Source organism: Anser cygnoides, chromosome Z, assembly GCF_040182565.1.
Source record: "Anser cygnoides isolate HZ-2024a breed goose chromosome Z, Taihu_goose_T2T_genome, whole genome shotgun sequence".
Lineage (NCBI taxonomy): Eukaryota > Metazoa > Chordata > Aves > Anseriformes > Anatidae > Anser > Anser cygnoides.
In genome coordinates this window covers 41,377,729-41,398,400 of record NC_089912.1, presented here as the reverse complement: position 1 = coordinate 41,398,400, position 20,672 = coordinate 41,377,729, and the positions used below count along the sequence as shown (strand labels likewise).

The window sequence follows — 20,672 nt, the reverse complement described above, 5'->3', positions numbered from 1 at the left end:
ATTACACTTCACAGATTTGCAAGAATCACACATTGCAACTCTCTGCCAATTCTTCTTTTAAGTAGGTTAAATTACAAATTGTTTTAATATGGAGAAAATTTAAGAAAAAACAAAGAACTTCACATCCAAGAATGGGGTTCTTCCTTTGGAAACCAATTTTAGAGTATTTGTCATTCTACAGAGAATACTGCACACATCTGTTTCCACTGGATAGATACTTCGGTTTCTGGTCAACAAACAAACAGTTTAGTTTAATCATATCTTTTAGTTATGCTATTCAAGGAATAGAAAACTGGGTTTCTTGATTTTGCTTTTGTAGATATGTGTACCAACAACCAAAAAACTGCAACACACCTCTTATTTTTTTATTCAGAACTATTTTTAATCCAAAAAGAGAAAAAGCAGTGTTCTTCACAGACATATATTAAATATTTATTATTTCTTCATATGCTGGAGTCAAATATTACAACCATATTAATAAATTCACTCAGAGGACACGTAACTTCCGTAATTTAGTCTGATATGACTCACTGGGAACAAAATTGTAAGAACAGTTACAGAATATTCTTCCACTTCTTGCAGCCAAAGGATACTAAGAACTTTGTTTTTCTTCTCCCTTGCTCAAAAACAAATGCTACACCCATAAAGCTGTAGTAATTTAAGATATGTACCTCCAATTTTATACGCAAGAATAATATTCCAACGCGTATCTTTGAACACAGCATAAGTGTTGACGTTAAAGCTAGATAGGTAATATATGAGAAGAAATGACTGAAATGTGTTAAGGTGCTCTACCATTACCATTCTCCATTCTTACTAGTCTAGTTAAGCTAGAAACATGTTCACTACACTTCTTGGGATAAGTACTTTCCTAAGTGTAAAACACTAAGGCATTGTTCCCTGTTGACGTTCTCGTCATCAGACAAATGACACAAAGATAGAAGTAAGCAAACAAACCGTACCTCTTGACACAAAAAAGGAAGCAGATGAGTTGTGACCGTATGCTTTCTTTAGGAAATCTGGCCTTCAAACTAGAAAGTTTCCTTACACTTATGTTGTGCTTGCCCTATTTTGTCTCTATGAATTAAAAAAAAAAAAAAAAAAAAAAAGATTTCTTAAACAAATAAACAATAGCATCAGTCTCCACACACTGAAAATAGGCTTTACTGAGAGAAACCTTCTATCTGCAGCATCTGTTGACAGCGACCAGCTCTTGGTATAGCACATTGGAGAGAACACTGTACTGTGAAAGCTGCAGTACTGTTAGTTAATCACTTACCAGATCTGAGAGGAGTTTTATTTTGGAAATGTTTTCAAAAAGAATTAAAGAGTTCAGGAAACACTGCTGATTTCCTGAGAACATGGAGTGCATTCACCATGAATCATTAACTCTCACTTGAGATCATCGCTACTCCTATAAAAGCAGAATTGTAGAACAAAACGTTTTAGGAACAACTTACCAACCAAACAATTGGATACAATTTGCTAATAAAACCATGAGTAATTTGGGAGAAAAATTGATCCACAGCCAGATAAACAACAAGATGAGTAAGCTGCTTTAAATGACATTGGTCTCTTGTAAAACAAGGAGAGATGAGAACAAAGTTTTCAATCATCTTTCACACTTTCTTTTATATTCTAATAGGCTACATTTCAAAACAAATAAATTTTCAAATATATGAGGGAAGAAGAAGTTATGGGCTATCCTTAAGTCAGAATGCTAAGACAGATTTTTCTTTTAACCTTGCTAACTAGTAAAAAAAACCTTCGTGAAAGGTTGACACCTGATTAAAGACCTGATTTTTTGCCTTGATAAGGAGATGACATTAAAAACCTAAACTTCAAACGTTAAGTTTTTGAAGAAGTTCATTCAGCAGCTTCACAGTCTTTTGGTTTTCTTTTCCATTTTGGTTAATTCTGTATGCAGTACGGCTAAGAAGGCTACGAACTTCCTTGCTTATATCAGTTGTCTCAGTAATCTGAATGGAAATAGGGAAGATGGGAAATAATGCAATTAAGTTATTGGGTACTAGCTATTCTCTATCTAATATTAGCAACATAACCACAGATCTGTCCCTCAGATATCTGAACATGTGAGATGCTCTGATAATAAAAGCTGAATTCAAAAGAAACTTCCCTTCTGCTTAATCAGTCTTTTTTTCACAAACCTTGAAGGAACTGAGCACCTTTGAGATTTCTACTGTTCTCTCAAATTTAAGTGAAAAAAATCAAGCAGTCAATAAGTTTTCAAAGGAAACACAAAAAGGCAGACAGTACAACAATTTAGAAGCTATCTTCTTAGAAACCAACTGAAAATATGTTAATGGGTTTTGGGAGGCAATTCAATTCTTCAATGTTTTAGAAAGTAAAAATAAATCCCTTCCCCAAAGACTAAGAGCCAGGAAAAGACCCTGCGGTAGAATTTCTGCAGACCAGGATGGACTTTCCACCACATATCTGATGTGTTAATCCCAAAGTTTACTATGCTAGCCAAAACAACTGCCATGCGTCCCAGTTTGGTTCTGTACCATTCTGCCTTCCATATATTGTTTCAGGCCTTTTCAAATCACTTGTAAAGCCTAGTTATAAATCAGTGATTACACAGATGCAATCAAAACAAATCAGACTGACATACTCTGGCCTATAACAGCTCTTGACCTCCCTGCACTGGAAATTGAATACTCGGAATTTTAAAAGCCGTTTTTTGTTACTTTCTATGAAGAAATAAGAAGTTCCTTTCAGTCAGCTTTACAGCAGCATGTTGGCATACTACAGCACCCCTGCTCAACAATCAAGTCCTCAAAAGAGAAAAGCTGAAGGCAGCAGACCGTAAAACTAGAAACAACCCCCTTCGTTTTATAATATTACGGTCTTATGCTGGGCAGAAATTGATCATTTCTGAAACTATATCTAAAATGTTAGAAATATCTTAGCCCTCCTTAAACAGATAAATGTCATGTCTCTTTAGCCATTCAAAAGAAATAACCACCAAAATAGTTTTCCAGTTCTTCCTGTCACAGAATCACAGCAATTATATAAAACACATAACCTATACAGAATAGAAGGGCTCACTGCTGCTGGAAGGAAATATTTTCAAAGTGCTAAAACCACACAGTACCTGCTTGTACAGGAAACTTGTACTTCTTAAGAAAAATCTTGAGAGACACAAGCACATTTTACAGTTTGCACCAATATCCCTGAAAGCTCTCCACAAAAATAGCAAGATATTGTAGCAAACATGCAAAATTTTACTCCTTTTTTCTTCATCTTTTTTCACACCCTAAGTGACACTCTCTTGGGTCTTCGTTCTTTTTTTCTCTCTCAGTTCTTAAACCATTTTCTCTCTCTGGATTTGTTAGAGTACCAAGCATCTGCCTTATCAATACTGACACTTAGTACCTGTTTTACATAAAGGAAAACAGAGAGAAGACAGTTCCAGCACCTCTGCAGTAGCTGGATAATTAAGGTAGTGATTTGCAGCTGGGGAAAGCAAACAGCAAAATTTACAGCAAGATGTTTACACATTATGCCAGCTGTAAATTAACTGTAGGTATCCCTTAGTCGCAAGCTACTACTTGGAGTATTTCTGCAGTCAATACAGCAATTTTTTCAGCGGGATCTTGTCAAGATATGTCAAGAAGGAAAATACTTTGACTGTAGCTGAAATAGATACATAGCAGGTTAGCTATAGTTGCTGTAGTATGTAGTTTCTTTCTTAAGAGGATTTAATGCAAATCCGAATAGTAAGAAAAATACATTTTGCTTAAACTGGAAAAAAAAAAGGAAAAAAAAATCACTTACATGGGAAATATATTCCTGGGCAATCATATGTCCACTGGAAGACAATAGTAAAAAGTTGGTAAGAAGATGTGTTATAAGATGCTGGGTATAACGTTGCTCTGTATCTGTTATATAGTTTACAGCAGCCTGCAGATCTCTGACAGAAAGGGTAGTAGTGTTGAAGAGCATCATTAGATGGTTGTAGACTGCTCGAGCTTCTGCCTGTATGGAACAATTTCAAAGGATGCAGGATCAGAGAAGAGTAAAGGTCACCTATGGTATTTTTCCTACGGATTTATTCACTAACAAGACACTGAATACTCGGCAGAAACTACCCAAACATGAAAAAAGTCAGCATTTAGGCAGGGAGAACAGGAAAGGAAGGGCAGGACACATTTCTTTTATACTGATTCACACATGCAAAGGTGAGCAGAAAGGATTTGTTAACTTTCTTTAGTCTTGCAAACTAAGCGGGCAGGGCATCAAGCCAGGATTTGACCTTTTTAATAATAAAAGGAAATAGAGAAAGTCCCTCAGTAGAACATGGTCAGGTTTTTGCATTGTGGGAAAAAGAATAGAGACTCCTCAAGGGCTTATTTCAGTTTTGCTGGTACAAATCAGTCAAATCCCCATGCAACCTGACCTCAACTGATAAAATGTTCTGGTAAGAATGCAGTTCTTTCCTTCTTCCTGTGTTGTTTGCAACTTATGTTTTTACCTTTTGAGTTAGCCAATAAAAACTCATTTTTACTGGGTGTAGAAAACAGAAGACTTTGGCTCCTACACAACTGAAAAAGAATTATACACAACTATTGAAAAAAAAATCATAACAGTAATTCTGTCCACCCTATTAAAAACAAACCAAAAAATGTGTGTTTAAAAATAAAAAAAGAAAAAGAAAAAATCCACAACTGCAAACAAGTAAGTGCATGGACAATGGAAAAATGTAACAACTGCAAATCCAAAGGAAAAGGACATCCATTTCTCAACCATGTTCATTAGGACAATTTATGGCAATCATTTACCTGACCTCATTTTTCTCATCCCTTCCCCATAAAACAGCTTCTATTTTTGAAAAGAATTATGTTCACAATTACTTGTAATGCAACAAATGATACCAGAATTTAAAGAAAGGTAACTGGAATTCTCCAAAATCCTTTCTCCCTCTGTGCATCCTACTCATGGTGTGCCTCCATCCCATGTGCCAGAGTAGGGAGACTGATAGCTAACAGGACCTGCTCCATGAGCTCATGCACCCTAGGACACTCATTCTTAAAGCCAAAGTTACTACGACCAACCTCCAAATTTTGTTCCTTCAATGTTTCACAGTCTAAAGGTAAGAAAGAGCAGATGAATAGATAAGCAAGGAACAGAATATTCTGTCCTGCATATGTAAGTGAACTCTAGTGAACAGCAAAAGCACCGCTGCCTTCTATAAATCATTTTAACAGTATGTATTCCACTCTTTCTGATATCTAAGCTGCTACCTAAATTCAGTTTCAGGAATACACAATCTTAAGTCATGAGTGTGCACCTTTCCAGACAAAAATATACTGAATGAAAACGTCTCCAGCTTATTCTCTGCCAGAAAGTGCCATCCCGTCTTAATTCTTAACTGGTAAAAGGTGCAGGGGTTGAAGATGAAATAGCTCCATTTGACAGAGCTGAGAGCTAACCTGGCAAGGAACAAATAATGGCAAATATTCCTGGCAAAGAACAATAATAATAATAATAATAAATAAATCAAACATCTAAGAACATAACGGCAGAAGCTTAGCATGAACTGTGGAAATACTTTTCAAGTAGCCTGACCTGTGCAAAAAGTCTTTTTCACTCTAAGTAACTGAAGAAAAGAACCATACTTAACTGAAATATGAGACCTCTGGGAACAGATGAGTAACTGTGTGGGCTCTAAATGGAAAACATTTTTTTCATTTAAGTTTATCATACACTGACTGAGAATAACAAACTGATAGCATAAGGGACACACGGGAAGGTGACTTTATATATGTGACAATATGATTTCGTTCTGTGGTGCTGGAGGTGGACAATGCTCCACGTATAGAGATACTAGCACCTACAGTCATTTGGTTTCATTCACTCCTGTTTGTTTGGGTATTGCCTTCTTTCTCAAAACTGCACTCTAAAACCCTTGTTTCTTTGTTACACTATAGCTCTAACCTAACTCTACTTGATCAATATTCCACCCCTGCTCCTGGAGTATAAGAAATTTAACAGAAAGAAAGTAAAAAGTGATTGGCATGTGAGTTTGCATATATAGTGGGGGAGGGGACGGAAAGGAAATGAAATATTGCAAAACATACTGGAGATGTACAAAACACACTGGAGATGCAAAATGAAAACATGATGTTAGTGTGGTGTATTGAGCTGCATTTTTAAATCTTTTTTTTTTTTTTTTTTAATTAAGAAAAATCAGATACTGCAGCCAGATTTTCAATCTGTGCTTTGTAAAGCAGACAGCTTGGGCTAGGTCAAACTTGTGAATAGATCTAAACGCTTTTAGTAGACTTTCATGCATTTAATAGACTTTCATGCACTTGCAGGCACACAAAGACATGCACCAGTCCACTCGGTTACAGAGAGCAAAGTTAGAACACTGCTTCATTCTGTTAGAAATTTAGCATGTGAGAATATAACATACGTTTTACGGCCTCAAACATGTCAAGAATCAGTAAAGAGATGTAAGATAAATCAGAATAGATGGGTGAGGTTGGGATTCAGGGCTGCGTGTAATGAATGTCTTTACTGCTTCGACTGCTGTTGTGATTTCTCTTGTGTTTTGTTCTCAGAAGATGCCGTAACACGGGAGTGCTGAATTCTGCCACACAGAGACTTCAAAAATACCATTCCCAGAGTAGTTTTACGTCTAATGAAAAGCACATGAGTTGTTTCAAAGAAAGCTAAAATGATGCTAATATATATAACAGTCTCTAAAAGGGAAAAAGTTTTCTGATTGTCAACAAGAAAACTCACAAAAATTAGCTTCCAACTTCACTGCAACACTATTCCCAGGAGACCTTGTAAAACCAATACCTTCTCCAGTGCAGACCTTTCATTTTTTCTGGTGTGTACAATTTGTTTTATAGCAATAAGATATAAGCAGACTATCAACTGCTTATCAGTGATTGCTACTGTTACATTACTCACCATTGTTTGAATTCTCTGTAGGTTTTCATTCTGAGGACAGTAGTAAAATGCCAACAGCCACAGCAAAGCATCTGGTTCTACAGCTGTCTTCAGCAATTGTTCTGCAGCAATATCCAGCCACTCTCCAAAACAAGCAACCAAAAACCAGATTTCTAAAAGGTCAGAGGAACTGCAATATGACAAAGATGTAATTAAGTATTTCTTATTAAACACTCTTAAATTTCTTACATTAACTGCAAAGGGTGTTGGCATGAATATAAAGACCACTAAGCTATTCTTCAACAGATAATGTCTTACCTGTTAAGCAGAGCCATGTACTCTGTTATCTGCAATAAGGTCAATAGGGACACCGCCCAGTGCTATTAACAGGTTAATTTTATCAGCAAAACAGAACATCCATAACACCAGTTTCCAATAAATAGCAGTGACAAAATTTATGTATTAAAATATATATCATAAAAGTATTCACAGTTTATGTTCTTCTGTCTAAAGATTTTCAAAACTTTAAGTCATATATTATGTGTATTACTGTATTCTAAAATGCCATTGCCTTATATTGGTCTTCTGTTTCTCTGTTTTGCTTTTCTGGGTTATTTTCTGTTAAAAGCACATGTTTTTGGTAATTAATGAGGAAGTACATTTAGGTGGGATAAATATAAAATTTTTAAGGATATTTATCGCCTGATTTTTAAAATTTGGATCTTCTTTAATGAATATTTTGAAGATATTACAATCTGGGCTATTGCATTAAGGAAAAGAAAGATTAGAATGGACCACAGCCCATCTCTACACTCTCTCACATTAGTTTGCGTGGGGAGACGCAAACTATTGATTGGCTTCCCATAAGTAAAAAGACAAACAGAGTGAGGAAGGAAGAAAGGACATCTGGAAGGAAACCAAGAAGCAGGATATATTACTATTAAGTGTGGCAAAAGGGTTGAAGAATCAGAGGTTTTCCTTAAGTTTTATTCATGGGGATTCCAAGAGTTGCTGTACCACCCCTTCCAGGAAACTCCAAAATATTTTAGAAATTTCAAGAGTTAACGCAGCTGTTTGATCACATCACCTGGAGAATATCATGAGATGATAGTTGGAAAAAACTGCTTTATCTTTAAGACTTCCTGAAGGAGGCACGCCCTGTTTTATGATGGAAAATGTAATGCGCACACATAATATTCTATGTCTAGAGTATACTGTTGACTTACATTGTCAATGAGTACCCCAGAAATTACTGACCCTGTAAATCATACTTTTATACCACAGAATCCCAGGATCTCAAAATTCTATTCCTAAAACATAAATCTGCCAAAAAAGCTTATCGTTATTTTTGGATAAGCTTGGTCACTGACATCAGACATAAGAGGTTGATATAGGATGGGCTGGAAAATAGTGTACTGAGGTAACTGCTACAGAAGTCACTGCTGTTGATTTTCCACAGCTTTTGGAGTGGTAACAGCATGTCTCTGACTGCAGAGAACTAGATATGTATGACAAAACGTGAGACAAAAATTCCTCAGATAAAGGAACGGGATCAGCACTAGTAAAGTATTTGAAGTTATTAGAATCCAGAAATACAACATTAAAAACCTTTTTAAAAAAAAACGACGACAATAAACAAATGCGACAGTGATCTGGAAAAACAGCCTTCCCCTCAGCAAAATAACCTACTTATCTGACTATAATTCAATGTTGTGACAATGTAAGCGGATAGGCTAGCTCTGAAACACAGTGATTTACAATCAAACAAACAAAAAAACCTAATTAAAAGTTAATTACAGAGAACAGATAACTAAGGGTAACATTGACAATATTTACGGCTGGAAGCATTCATAGCTCAAAGGGTAAATACATGTCCTTAAACTTGAGCATTAAACCGATTTTAACAGGTATTAAGTAGAATAGAGTCCAACTCTTTCCTAGACAGTCTAGGCACCAGTGAACTTACAACTCACTATGACTTTCCACCAAACTGCCTGGTTTGGAATCACATAACTTCCACTTCTGACCCCGTTAAAGTTTCTGTCCACTCTGTACTGACAACTATGTCAGCCACACTACTGCCATTTCCAAAAGTAGCCCTTCACTTCTTCTGAGACTTTTTTTTCTCCTAAACTTAAGTGAGTTGATTTAGTTTTAAAATGTCACATGATATTTACTGTTTACTGAGATGACTGCATATAATAATAAGTAATGGAACAGAAGCAAACTCTTCATTAGAAATGCACAGAAAGCGCTTTGCTGCAGGACTTAATATTTGGTGTAAAACAAAATCACTGAAAAATGAAAGCATTGTATAAATACAGAGTAGTAACTATAAGACAAGAGGATATGTTGTATAGTAGCTTTTTGTGCTCCTCTGTTAATCTTATTAAGTAGAAAGAATACAGAATCAAGAATAATGCAATGAAAAAGCAAATAAAATACAGTTAGTCATTGATATTAGTACTGAAGAAGACAAGTCAGATCCATTTTCTTCACAACTGAGAGGGATTTGATGGAAAAAATAATTGTTGTGTGAGTCCCAAAGAAAGTAAAAAGATATTCTGACAAGTACAATGCTATTCAAACTAGTGTATTATCAAGGCAGAAGAGGTGAAAAGCCAAGAAAGGGCTAGGGAACAAAAGCAGAAAGACATGCTTCTATTTTTGTAACACTTTAAGATGGAAGATACTTGTTTGTTCAAAGTCTGAGTTATTTTTCTTTAAGAAATCATGGTCAGCTAGTGGTCCCACTTTAAGGGCAAAAAGGTTTGACATCACAGCAGAATGGGCAAGACATTGCACTGAACTGCAGCTCATACAGAAAATAAGAAGCAAGCAGCAGACAGCCAGGTCTCAGGGGGAACAGCAAAAAGCTTTTTTATGCCACGCAACAACAAAAATAAAAGCTTTCATCTGTTAACTGAAACCAAGTGTGGATTTAAGAATCTGCCTTCCAGGATGCTATGAACAGGGAGACAGTTGGGTATCTTACTTTCCAAATCTATCTGGCCTAGGCATTCTATATTTCTATCTAAATTTTCAGTTTTTAAATTAAAAAATAAATTGGTTCCTTGGAATTTAAAAGCAGTTCAATATTCTTTGGAAAGCTCATTTTTGGAGCAGATCTATGCAGACTCATATCTAAACTCTAGCCAAGTCAAGTCTCGTCACAGACCCAAAAGGAAAGAATTACAGTGCAACAACAGATAGGGATGTATCTTTTTTTTCCCTATAGTCCTGGAACATACACTACCAAAGCAGAATTCATCTAGACAAACACTATCATTCATTACAGTAGCTATTTAGGAAAATAAAACAAAACAAACAAAAACCACAAACAAAAAAAAAACACCTAAGGGCAACAGGTCAGAAACACTGGGTGTCAGCTCAAGGAGCAATATAGCAAACAATGTAATAGTCTAGCAGACATATCTTTATGAAACAACAACAACAACAACAAAACAATACAGGAAGTTTGAAGTTTGAATGTTCGTACAAGCCTGCAGAATCCCACTACCATCTCATACATAACAGAGTACAACTCACAACAGACTGTTTCCAATACTAGCTGTTTTGTTTTGGTTGGAAGAGTTCTCTTGTTACAGCAATAAAATGGAGAAATGTCAGATCAACTTTCCAATAAGTATCCTCAGCTCCCCCTCCTCCAGCTCATAGCCTAGGCTCTATTTTTCCCCTGACAATCCTTCCCATATATTTTCTCACACTGCTTCTTCAGGACTTTACTCCTGATGCTTTAATGAGCCAAAATGGGCTCATTTTAAGCGTGCACTGTGACTCTGCGTCCTAAAGGCAATGGCAATGCCCAAGGACAAGTTCTTGTTGGCAACTTGCATTGGACCCTCTCTGGATATGACATTATTGCCCCAATAACTTTTGAAAGTTCTGGCTAAACAGAATTAGAAATTCAATCCAGAATCAGTTTAAAAAGTTTGATGGGACAAATGGCAAAGTAGGAAAGTAAGCATTTCTGTTACACAGTTACCTATTTCCTGAAATGAAAGCAAGGAGACTTGGTTTACACAGGAGCTTATTGGACAGGTCTGTAAGTGCTACAACGTTCTGGTTCAGTAAGTAATCTAAGTTTTTAAGCCAAACCTATATTTAGAGAAGAAAATTACACTTAATGAAATGTAGCCACTAAAGAGTTCAAATGGCATGACTTTTCACAAAGTAACACATTCAAAAGACAAAAAGTTAAGAAATACTGCTTACCTAATGTTTGTGTCTTCTACCAAGGCTTTGAGCATATCAGAAATGTGTGTCAAGTGTTGAGACCAGTGTGTAGCTGGCAATTCTGAGGAGGAAGGATGAAATAAAGTTCTTAAAAGATGATTTTTCAAATTTAAAAGATGACTTCTTTTTTTTTTTTTTAATGAAAACTTTCTGTCCAAGTGGAACAGAACAGTGAAATTAACCACATTTAGCAAGCATTAAAACTTGTTCAGGATTCAGTTATTACAAAGCATTTATAATTTCCCAATTTTCAACAATAACTGTCCCTATGTTTCTTAGAACAACTCATTGACAGAGACATGTGAGGAATTACAGCTAGGAATACTCTCCAAATTAGGCCGATGTACCCTTGTGTAAATCCTCCCTCAATATTAGCCTATAATCAGTGGAGTAACATTCTCAAAGGCTCTTGTATTGAACAGAAATTACTGCTCATGAAAAACTGTATGGTATTGAGCAGTGATTTCTTGACCTATGTAAATGGGAAATCAAAAAAAAAAAAGATAAAAAGTTTGCAGAACCTAAAAGAACAGCAGAATTCAAGCTTCAGAGACAAACAACAAAGCAACACAGTATTTCTTGTCAGATACACACTAGAATTTTAATAATGACAATTACTGGTATTATAAGAAAAGTGTTTGTGTGTGTGTGTATATATGTATAAATGTATATATGCAGACCGTAGCAACCTATCTTAATTCCTAATATCACAGATTCCATAAAAATATAATGTACTCTTGTTATTCTCTTTTAGTTTTTCTTGAAGTTAATACATGTAGATGTTTGTAGATGTTCCTACAAAAAATACACTAAAAGAATATTATTAAAACTGCTAAGTCAAAACACCCAATCTAGAAAATGGCAAAATTTAGTCTTAGTCCCTTTTAAAGTTATTTTAAGACACACGAAGACAATGCAAGTTGGCTAATGCTGCAAATATATCATTTAGAAACTTACCAAAAGGACGTCTCAGTAAAGCTATTACGAGGGGCTGGTGATGGTGAGGGAAGTAGGCCTTCAGTGGAAATTTATGCTAAAATAAAAAAAAATATATTATTTTAAGAGCTTTCTGGTCAGTTTTCAAAACAAACTCAGAGCAAACAATCTCATCTAACATAGTAACTAGCAACACAGTCTGAAGCAGAAGAACACAAAACTAACTCTAAACTCAATTTTAAGATTTAGTATACAGAAGAAAGGGAGATACTAGTGAAAAAATTGATTATAATAAGTAATTATTTATGGATTTAAAAAAAATACATGCATTAAAAAAGATTCAGAGTATAACAAAAAATACATCTTAATATTCTTAGTCTTTTTTTCCTGTAATCAGAAAAGTCTTAATACACAGGGGCTAAAAGATACTAATTAGTTTAATTTAATTTTCCACTGTAAACAGGCTCATGAACCATATCAAACCAAGAAATAATAATATCCACAAAATCTGAGGGTGTGATGTAGATTATTGCATTATGTTCAATTAATGGAAAACTAAAATTCTTTGGATCTGATTCAGCACAACGTAAGGTTGTCATAGATAACAAACTTGTCCTCTATTTATCTGGGTGTGTGAAATTTGCATGACGTGAATGTCGCTGCTTGTGTAAATGTGAGACTAACAGCAGAATATCCTTTAATCTTGTTCTGCAAGCATCTACGACAGGAGTGTTCAACGTATAACACGAACTCCATTTGAAGTGAATTGAAAACTGGCTGACACCCAGGCCCAGAGAGTGCCGATGAGTGGCACAATGCCTAGTTGGGGGCCATAATCAGCAGAGTACCCAAGGGGTCACTGTTCAGTCCAGTTTAACATCTGTATTAACGATCTGGATGATGGGTCAGTGTGCACCCTCAGCAAGTTTACTGATGGCACAAAACTGGGAGGAGTGGTGAATATACCAGAAGGTTGTGCTGCCATCTGGAGGTGTGGGAAAGGAATTCGCAGGCGGCTTCGCGCTGTTTCATACGTCCCTGAATTAGAGATAATGAGGAAACAAGCGGTAGAAACAAAAACTTGAGCAAAGTTGAGATAAAGTAAATTGGCTGCAGTGTTAAAGATGAGCTTTGGGCAGTGGCCAGTTGCTGGCTGGCTCGAGACGCGTGTCTGAGGGTCTCTAACCAATTGTATGACCGATGCGGGCGCGTGGACAGCGTGTGGGGCTACAGGGAAAGTATATGAAGTAGTGAAAAAGGGCAATAAGCGTCTCCTGTTCAAGAGCCATCAGGAGTCCGTGTCTTTCATCCCTTCATGGAGGCACCTCAGCAGGCTGGAGAAGTGGTCTGATGGGAGCCTCGTGAAGTTCAGCAAGAAGTGCAAAGTCCTGCAACTGGGGAGGAACAATCCCAGGCACCAGTACATGCTGGGGGCCACTCAGCTACTCAAGTAGCTTTGCAAAAAAGGACCTAGGGTTCTGGTGGACACCGAGTTGGCCATGAGTTGTCTACGTATCATTGCCATGAAGAAGGCTAACAGTATTCTTGGCTGCATTAGGCAAAGTATTGCCAGCAGGTCAAGAGATGTAGTCCTTCACTTCTACTCAGCATTGGTGAGGTGGCATCTGGAGTTGTGTGTCCAGTTCTGGGCTCCCCAGTACAAGAGAGACCTGGATATACTGGAAAGAGTCCAATGTAAGGCCACCAAGGTGATCAAGGGACTGAAACACCTCTCCTATGAGGAAAGGCTGAGAAAGCTTGGACTGTTCAGCCTGGAGAAGAGAAGGTTTGGAGGAATCTCATTTATAAACACCTGAATGGAGGGTGCAAAGAAGACAGAGCCAGGCTCTTTCAAGTGGTACCCAGTGAAGGAACAAGAGGCAATGGGCATAAACTGAAACACCGGAGGGTCCCTCTGAACATCAGGAGATACTTTTTCACTGTGCAGGTGACTGATCAGGCTGGGCTGACACAGTTTGTCCAGAAAGGTGGTGGAGTTTCTGTCCTTGGAGTTATTCAAAAACTATCTGGATATGGTCCTGTGCAAACCTGCTCTAAGTGACCCTGCCTGAAAAGAGGGTTTAGACCAGATGATCAACAGAAGTCCATTCCAACCTCAGCTATTCTGTGACTCAAGTCTCCATACCAATGACCTTAGAACTCTTCTGGCTTCTTCCTTTAGGAATAAGAGACTAGTCAGCAAACAGATCACCTCTTGAAACACAGATTGGGAATACAGACTATAGAATGTGACTAATCTCTAAACCCAATGAAGACCACATTCAGTCTAAGAAGACTTACTTAATTTGTGAAATTCATCTATGCACCTTATAAATAAATGGAGCGACACATTCTCTCTCTACTATTTTTGTTGTTATTGTTCTGTAAACAACAGTTAATTTTAATTACAGCACAGTAATATGTGCGGTATTCTCAGGCAGTCAATGTATCACTGGTATGGTAAGACTCTGAAAGTGTACTTGTCAAATGGAATTAGGCTAATTAAAAATTAATAATCCCTGTACTAAAGTATGCGTGTAGCCAATTAGCTTGCATCAAAAATCCCCATGAAAAAGCAGCTCTTGACACAGTCGGTAGTGGCCAAGACAAACCGCAGCGTGAGTTACATATCAGAACAGTATTGTAAAGCGTGTAAAAACCAGTTTTCAGCATATGGTTTAAGCAAAGTAAAAAATAAATAAATAAAAATTGCCTTCTACCATACACACAGTATTTTAAGCAGTTGTTTCCTGACATAAACCATCACGAACTGCAAAACAAGGTACCAAGAGATGGAACTACTTTGGATGTAGCTGATTATAATAATTGCCATGATATCAAATGGGAAATAAAAGTTGATGACTGGCTTAAAATATTTATGCAGCTATTTAAAACAACATTCCCAGGTGAAAAACACTGACAATCCTAACGGAAAACAACCCTGGAGAAAATTATAATTTCCATCAAATAAAAACATGAGCTTTCAGTTCATTAATTTACAACTAACTTGACCTCAAGTCAGCTCTCACTACTGTCACTAACTGGAATGAAATTTGCTTCTACACAAGACAGAGAAGATCATCCCAACAGTCAAACCCAGTACAGCCTACAAAGTTATTAGAAAAAGCAGCACACACTGCAATAGGGAATCATTTTCCTCCTACCTACCCTGCAAACCTGTGCAGCTGCCAGACATGACCTGGTTCTTCAAAACATTTTTTGGACACATCTGTTTGCATAGCTTTTTTTCAATCAACTGTACTCTAAATCCTATGGCCTCAGATGATCCTTCTTCATCCTCTGTCATTAATGATTTTACCATTAATATTTACCATAAGAAATGTTACTGGAGCAAATTGAATCCCCATCAAGGACATCCAGATACTACAAAACGGTTGCCCTATGAATATATGTAATACTGGTATGACCACAAAAAAATAAATAGATAAATAAATCACAGTGATTTAAACAATATTTAGGAAGTAGTCTGTGCCTGCGTATTTTTATGTCAACTGTTAGTTAACATTACAGTTGATTCATAAACTGTGAAACACAGGATTTTAAGTTCTAAGAATGAAGATAGTATCTAAATTAAAAACCCATGAATTAAACTGTACAAAAGTCAAATACAGGAAACTTAACATTTAAAACCACTTTCAAATAGTTGGGCAATAGTCCATGTTGCGATGTCAGCAGATGAAGAACTTTCACCATGAATCAAACATCACCTGCACAACAGGATTAGCCCTTGGGTGTCTGATGGGTGTGGGATCTTTACTTGTGTTCTCCACCCAGTCACCCACACCTGGGGCTACACAACATGCTGCTGCCATGAAACCAGGGTGGCATAAAATTAACACGCACGGCACCGAAATATTAAGCAACACAGCTGCAGTTTCATCCTTAAATCATATTGCCTGAAGCTAGAAGATAGATTCAATCACAATGCTAATTAAAGGTCAGTACATCACAAGTTCCCAGATGAAGTCCCCACATTTTCTTAACTACTATCTCCCCAAATGGATGCAAAAAGCAAAGGAATGGAAAATTTCTTTGAGTCTAAACCAAAAACTATTAAATGATAGGATAATTTCCAAACTTACATTATATGCATTGGAATTAAAAACAAGCAAAACAAACAAAATGGTCAGGATGCAAAGTGACAGTGATACGGTAATCTAAAAAAAGTTTGTAACCTATAAACAGAACAAAACCTATTCATATCTCCCATTGTAAAAATGTAAGATAAGAAGCTAATCTTACTGATGGTTAAAGTAGTGCATACAAAAGTAAATCTACTTAATTCAGTTCATTAAGAACAGCGTAAAATTCTGTGCAGAAGAATTGATGTTAAGCTGGGAAATTTGAAGCTTTAAACTGAGGAAAAACTTCTGAGGTATTAATGACCAGAAACTGAAACTGTTTTGTATACTGTGTGTTCTACCTTTTGGTATTTGGTATCCTACTTACTGTTATTTTTGGAGGGATTGAGTGGGGGGAGACAGACAGGGAATTGGAATGGGGTTGGAGTTATTACCTCTGTTTCATGTATTATCAAGAACCCTACAACTGCAAAAGAAAAACTAATCTAAAGTTTTTCATCCTGTCTGTCAAAGGTGCACGATGATAATGATGCTCATTGTACAGGCAGAAACTTCAGCACCATGACAACAACTGCTCTTGAGAAAACAACAGCTTGTATGTTCTCAACATGTTGTAGGATTATTCCAGGATAAACTCAGGTAAATTGCTCTGGTATACTGGTTTCATGCTGCATTTTCATTCACAGGTGAAAATATCTGAACTAAACTTTGGCATGCATGTACAGCCATAGAGTCGCTACCACTTCACTCATTATATTCAGTCACCATTCCTATCAGTAGGATTGTTATTTTCTTGCAAAAATTTTTATCTTCTCACTGAAAAGAAACATTAAGAAGTAGGTCTTGACCAACCTGCTTGTTTTCATTCTGGTGAACCTGAACGAAGAGCTGTGTAAACACCTGTATTATGGTCATAACTTCTGGAGTTCCATCAGTTTCCAGCAGTGCATTCCTAAGCATAAGCATTGAAAAGCTAAATTATGACAGATTAGAAAATTAGTCTCCCAGACACACCACTGTTATTGAAAGGAAGGAAAAAAAAGGTACATTCCTTCTAGGCTGTAGCTTCAGGCTGTGTTTGAGCTCATCATACTAATTATGCCAGTGTGGAAACTGACAGAATACCAACTTCACATGTTTTTGTTTTGTTTTGTCTTTAAGAAAACATATCAAACCCTACAGATACTATGGATTTATGTGCATAGAGTACACACACAGAAATGTAGAATTTTCCTTATCAACAGGGGAAAAAGGATAAAAATAAAATAAGACTATCAGACTATCACAACTTTACTAGGCAAATTTATTATTGGAACAGTCTTATTGGGTTCAAGGAAAGTATTCCGATGCCTACAGTTAGGCATATTTCATTGCTTTGTGGGAAGGCATCCATGGGCCATCTCAAATTAGAGAGAAATTACAATCTCCTGGGGCATGGTACCTGGAGGAAAAATATGAGAGAGAAAGAGGGAGAGAGAGACTTAAATTGTTAAGTACTGCACTCCTAACGTAGTCAGGAGAAAAGAAAAAAAAAGAAGTTGTCAATCAAATTTAAAAGTTCCATCTATAGCAAACTAGACAAGGAGACCAAACTTAAATATTAAATAATACAGCTGCTGTTCAATCACTGTGACTCCGTAGTGATCATCAAGTAATGAATTAGCAGCACAAACAGAAATGAGTATACACCAAAGGCATACTTTAGATCAGTAATTACTGCAGATTTGATTAGAGACTGATTCCAAAGTCCTTTCATTGGTGAAATCATAAAATCCATTCTGGAGGTTCAGGAATGTGAACCCTTTAACTGGCTTTCCATAAGGCATAATGAAACCTTGAGCAAATGGAGCACAAAAGCATGTGGACAGCCAAGAGTAATTTTCATTCCCATCATTAAAAGATGTGTAATGGTCAGGAGAAAATTGTTCAAAGTAAGCTGCCACGGGGATTTAATATATTTTTTTTTACTATAGACTAGTTTATTTTTTTACCACAACTAACACATTACTGTAATTCAGAAATTTCATAAAGCTGCAGGCAAATATAATCTCTAGTTTAAACACATGAAATAGTACACAAACTCAGGCTAGGCTTATGGACTCTATAGCTGCACAGAGCAACAAAGTAAGCTTCTACTTTGGTGGGAAAAAAAAGAAAAAGTTAATGTCTTGTATCTTCATTCATTAATATCTTGTATCTCCATCTCCCTGTGATGAAACAATTTAGCACAATAAAGCTCAATAACAAGCAAGCAAATAGTAGGAAAAGCTATTCCTGAAAGAGACAAAGTTTAGATGTGTGCTTCTAAGAGTGTGCTGGGGTGCCTCTGCCCTGCCCTGCGCTACAGTTTCTGCAGTAGAGGCTCTTCTGTCAGTACCTGAACAAAGCTAAGCATGCACAAATGCCCCTAATCACATGCACCTGGAAGGCATTTTGTTTTATTATAAAGGAAAACACTTGATGAACAAAGATCGTCAGCTTCTTCTTAGCAGGAAATACACTACTGTTGTATCAAATCTGATTACCACAGCAACAGACCATCTTAAAAAGAATGATAAAATAGAAGAAGGACAAGCAAAGAGAAAAAATCACTGAAACTACAAAGGACTGGAAGCCCCCATGTGGTGAACAATATACACAGCTTCAAAATAATCTCGATGCATTCAAACACAAACTCATTAGTTTGTGCAACTCATTACAAACATTAGTTTGTTGCAAACTCATTAGGCAGATCAATAGTTTAGTGCAAATAAGAGCATATCTGATGTCGATCCTGAAGATAATTAACATAATGGAAAAGATGCCACATTGGTAATTGCAAATGTTATAGCTACATTCCATCTTCATGCTGGCAGGGGCCAAGCTATTAGAGATTATTTACAGTTTTCACATCAAAATAATATTTCAACCACAAATCTCTACTATATAAATAAATTCTAACTTCTAAAGGCTAAAACACAATGTAGTCAATTTTATCAATAATTGTTATAATGTAACTTTCAAATAAACTTCCCAGGATTTTTAACATTTGCTATTATTTGAAATATATATTGCACTAAGGAGTATACCGAGGCATTCTGCTAAAGAGTATATCATCCAGAAATTATAACATGACATATTCTCATGAAGAAAAATCTCGATGTTTAGACCAGTGATTTAAGACACTTTCCACTATAATTTCAAAACTTACTTGAAGATTTCATTAACAATTCTGAAAATGGCAGGATGGCTTGCTGCTTGTGGCTGTTCATAAACAAAGGAAAGGAAATTAGTCATTAAGAAGCAACTCAAACAACTGTCACTGTATAATCTATGGCTGAATTCATGGATACTATTATGCTGCAATTATTAAACTGTAAATCTCAACTTAGTTCTTACTAAACACTCAGATTTTCTCAGGGTTATATTCTCCAAAATAACTACATGAAAATCGTGAAGGGACAGCCACAACGATACCAAGCAGGCTAACAGCTGATAAATGCAAACACCTGGGATACCAAACTGTTTATGACAACAATCACTAAAAATACTACGACTGGCAGATAAAACAGGTTGTTGCATGCAATTGCTGGAGGCAAAAGACAGGGAGTAGATTTTAAAGAGCTTTTTTCTTGCCTTTAAAGACAATTCCTTTTGGATGTCCTTAGAGATTCTTGACAAATCTTCAAAATGAAATTCCAGAAATTAAATTTATTTCCTTTGTCTTTAACACTACCACATGCATTTTGGTCCAGGACATATTTTCACAGTATTATGTTCTTCTGTGAACTTCAGAGTTGCTAATATGAGCTAAATATCTCAGTGCATCAAACTATTTTTTTTTTCAATAGTGAAGCTTTTTATATTTGTGGTTCTACCACATAAAAGACTATTTTAAGAAAACTATATTAAACGTGCACGGGTAAACACACTACTTACTAATCCCATGTTCTTAAATTCTAAGATTTATGTAGGCTTTTATACAGCACTAAGATTAAATTACTATTTACATGTTCTCCAAAGTGCATTAGCTTAAGTAAAAACAAAACAAACATAAAACAAACTCATGTTTTTTGTTTGTTTGTTTGTTTTTGTTGTTGGTGTTGTTTTTTCCTGAAATTAGCACCTGAAGATTTGATGAGAACATAATTACTCAGCAATCTGGAATAACGCATGTCTGGTTAATTGCATTTTACATACTTCAGGATGCATGGAAGGAATACACACGGCATTTATTGTAACAGCTCTAAGTGTCTGAAGCACCATTCCAAAGAAAACTTTTCTGCATCTGTTTCAAGCTAAAAAATATCAAGTAAATGTGATTTTTCTTTTTGCCTTTTAATTACACACAGGCAGACTGAGGACTTGACCCTACACGACAATCTCAGAAAACAAAAAGACAACCTTTAAGACAAACTGTCTAGAAAAACTCTTAAAAGGACAACTCTTTTTTTCTCACAGTTGTTTTTG

At 36.2% G+C, this 20,672-nt stretch overlaps 1 protein-coding gene across 9 annotated transcripts in view; it reads right to left on the bottom strand.

Annotated features, from left to right (window-relative positions):
• Nucleotides 1–357: 357 nt before the first annotated feature.
• The window catches only part of FANCC (FA complementation group C), an 86,098-nt gene continuing 65,783 nt past the window's right edge, over nucleotides 358–20,672 (bottom strand). For 7 of the 9 annotated variants that reach the window (XM_048080533.2, XM_048080534.2, XM_066988975.1 and 4 more), the window contains 7 exons: nucleotides 19,414–19,466; nucleotides 17,076–17,175; nucleotides 12,142–12,217; nucleotides 11,164–11,245; nucleotides 6,949–7,117; nucleotides 3,802–4,002; nucleotides 358–1,979 (listed from right to left, as the gene is read on the bottom strand). In XM_048080533.2, the coding sequence (XP_047936490.1) occupies nucleotides 1,842–1,979; nucleotides 3,802–4,002; nucleotides 6,949–7,117; nucleotides 11,164–11,245; nucleotides 12,142–12,217; nucleotides 17,076–17,175; nucleotides 19,414–19,466 (819 nt within the window). In that variant the 3' untranslated portion in view covers nucleotides 358–1,841. The remainder of the gene's footprint in view (nucleotides 1,980–3,801; nucleotides 4,003–6,948; nucleotides 7,118–11,163; nucleotides 11,246–12,141; nucleotides 12,218–17,075; nucleotides 17,176–19,413; nucleotides 19,467–20,672) is intronic. The other 2 variants (XM_066988978.1, XM_066988977.1) reach the window with 2 other exon arrangements.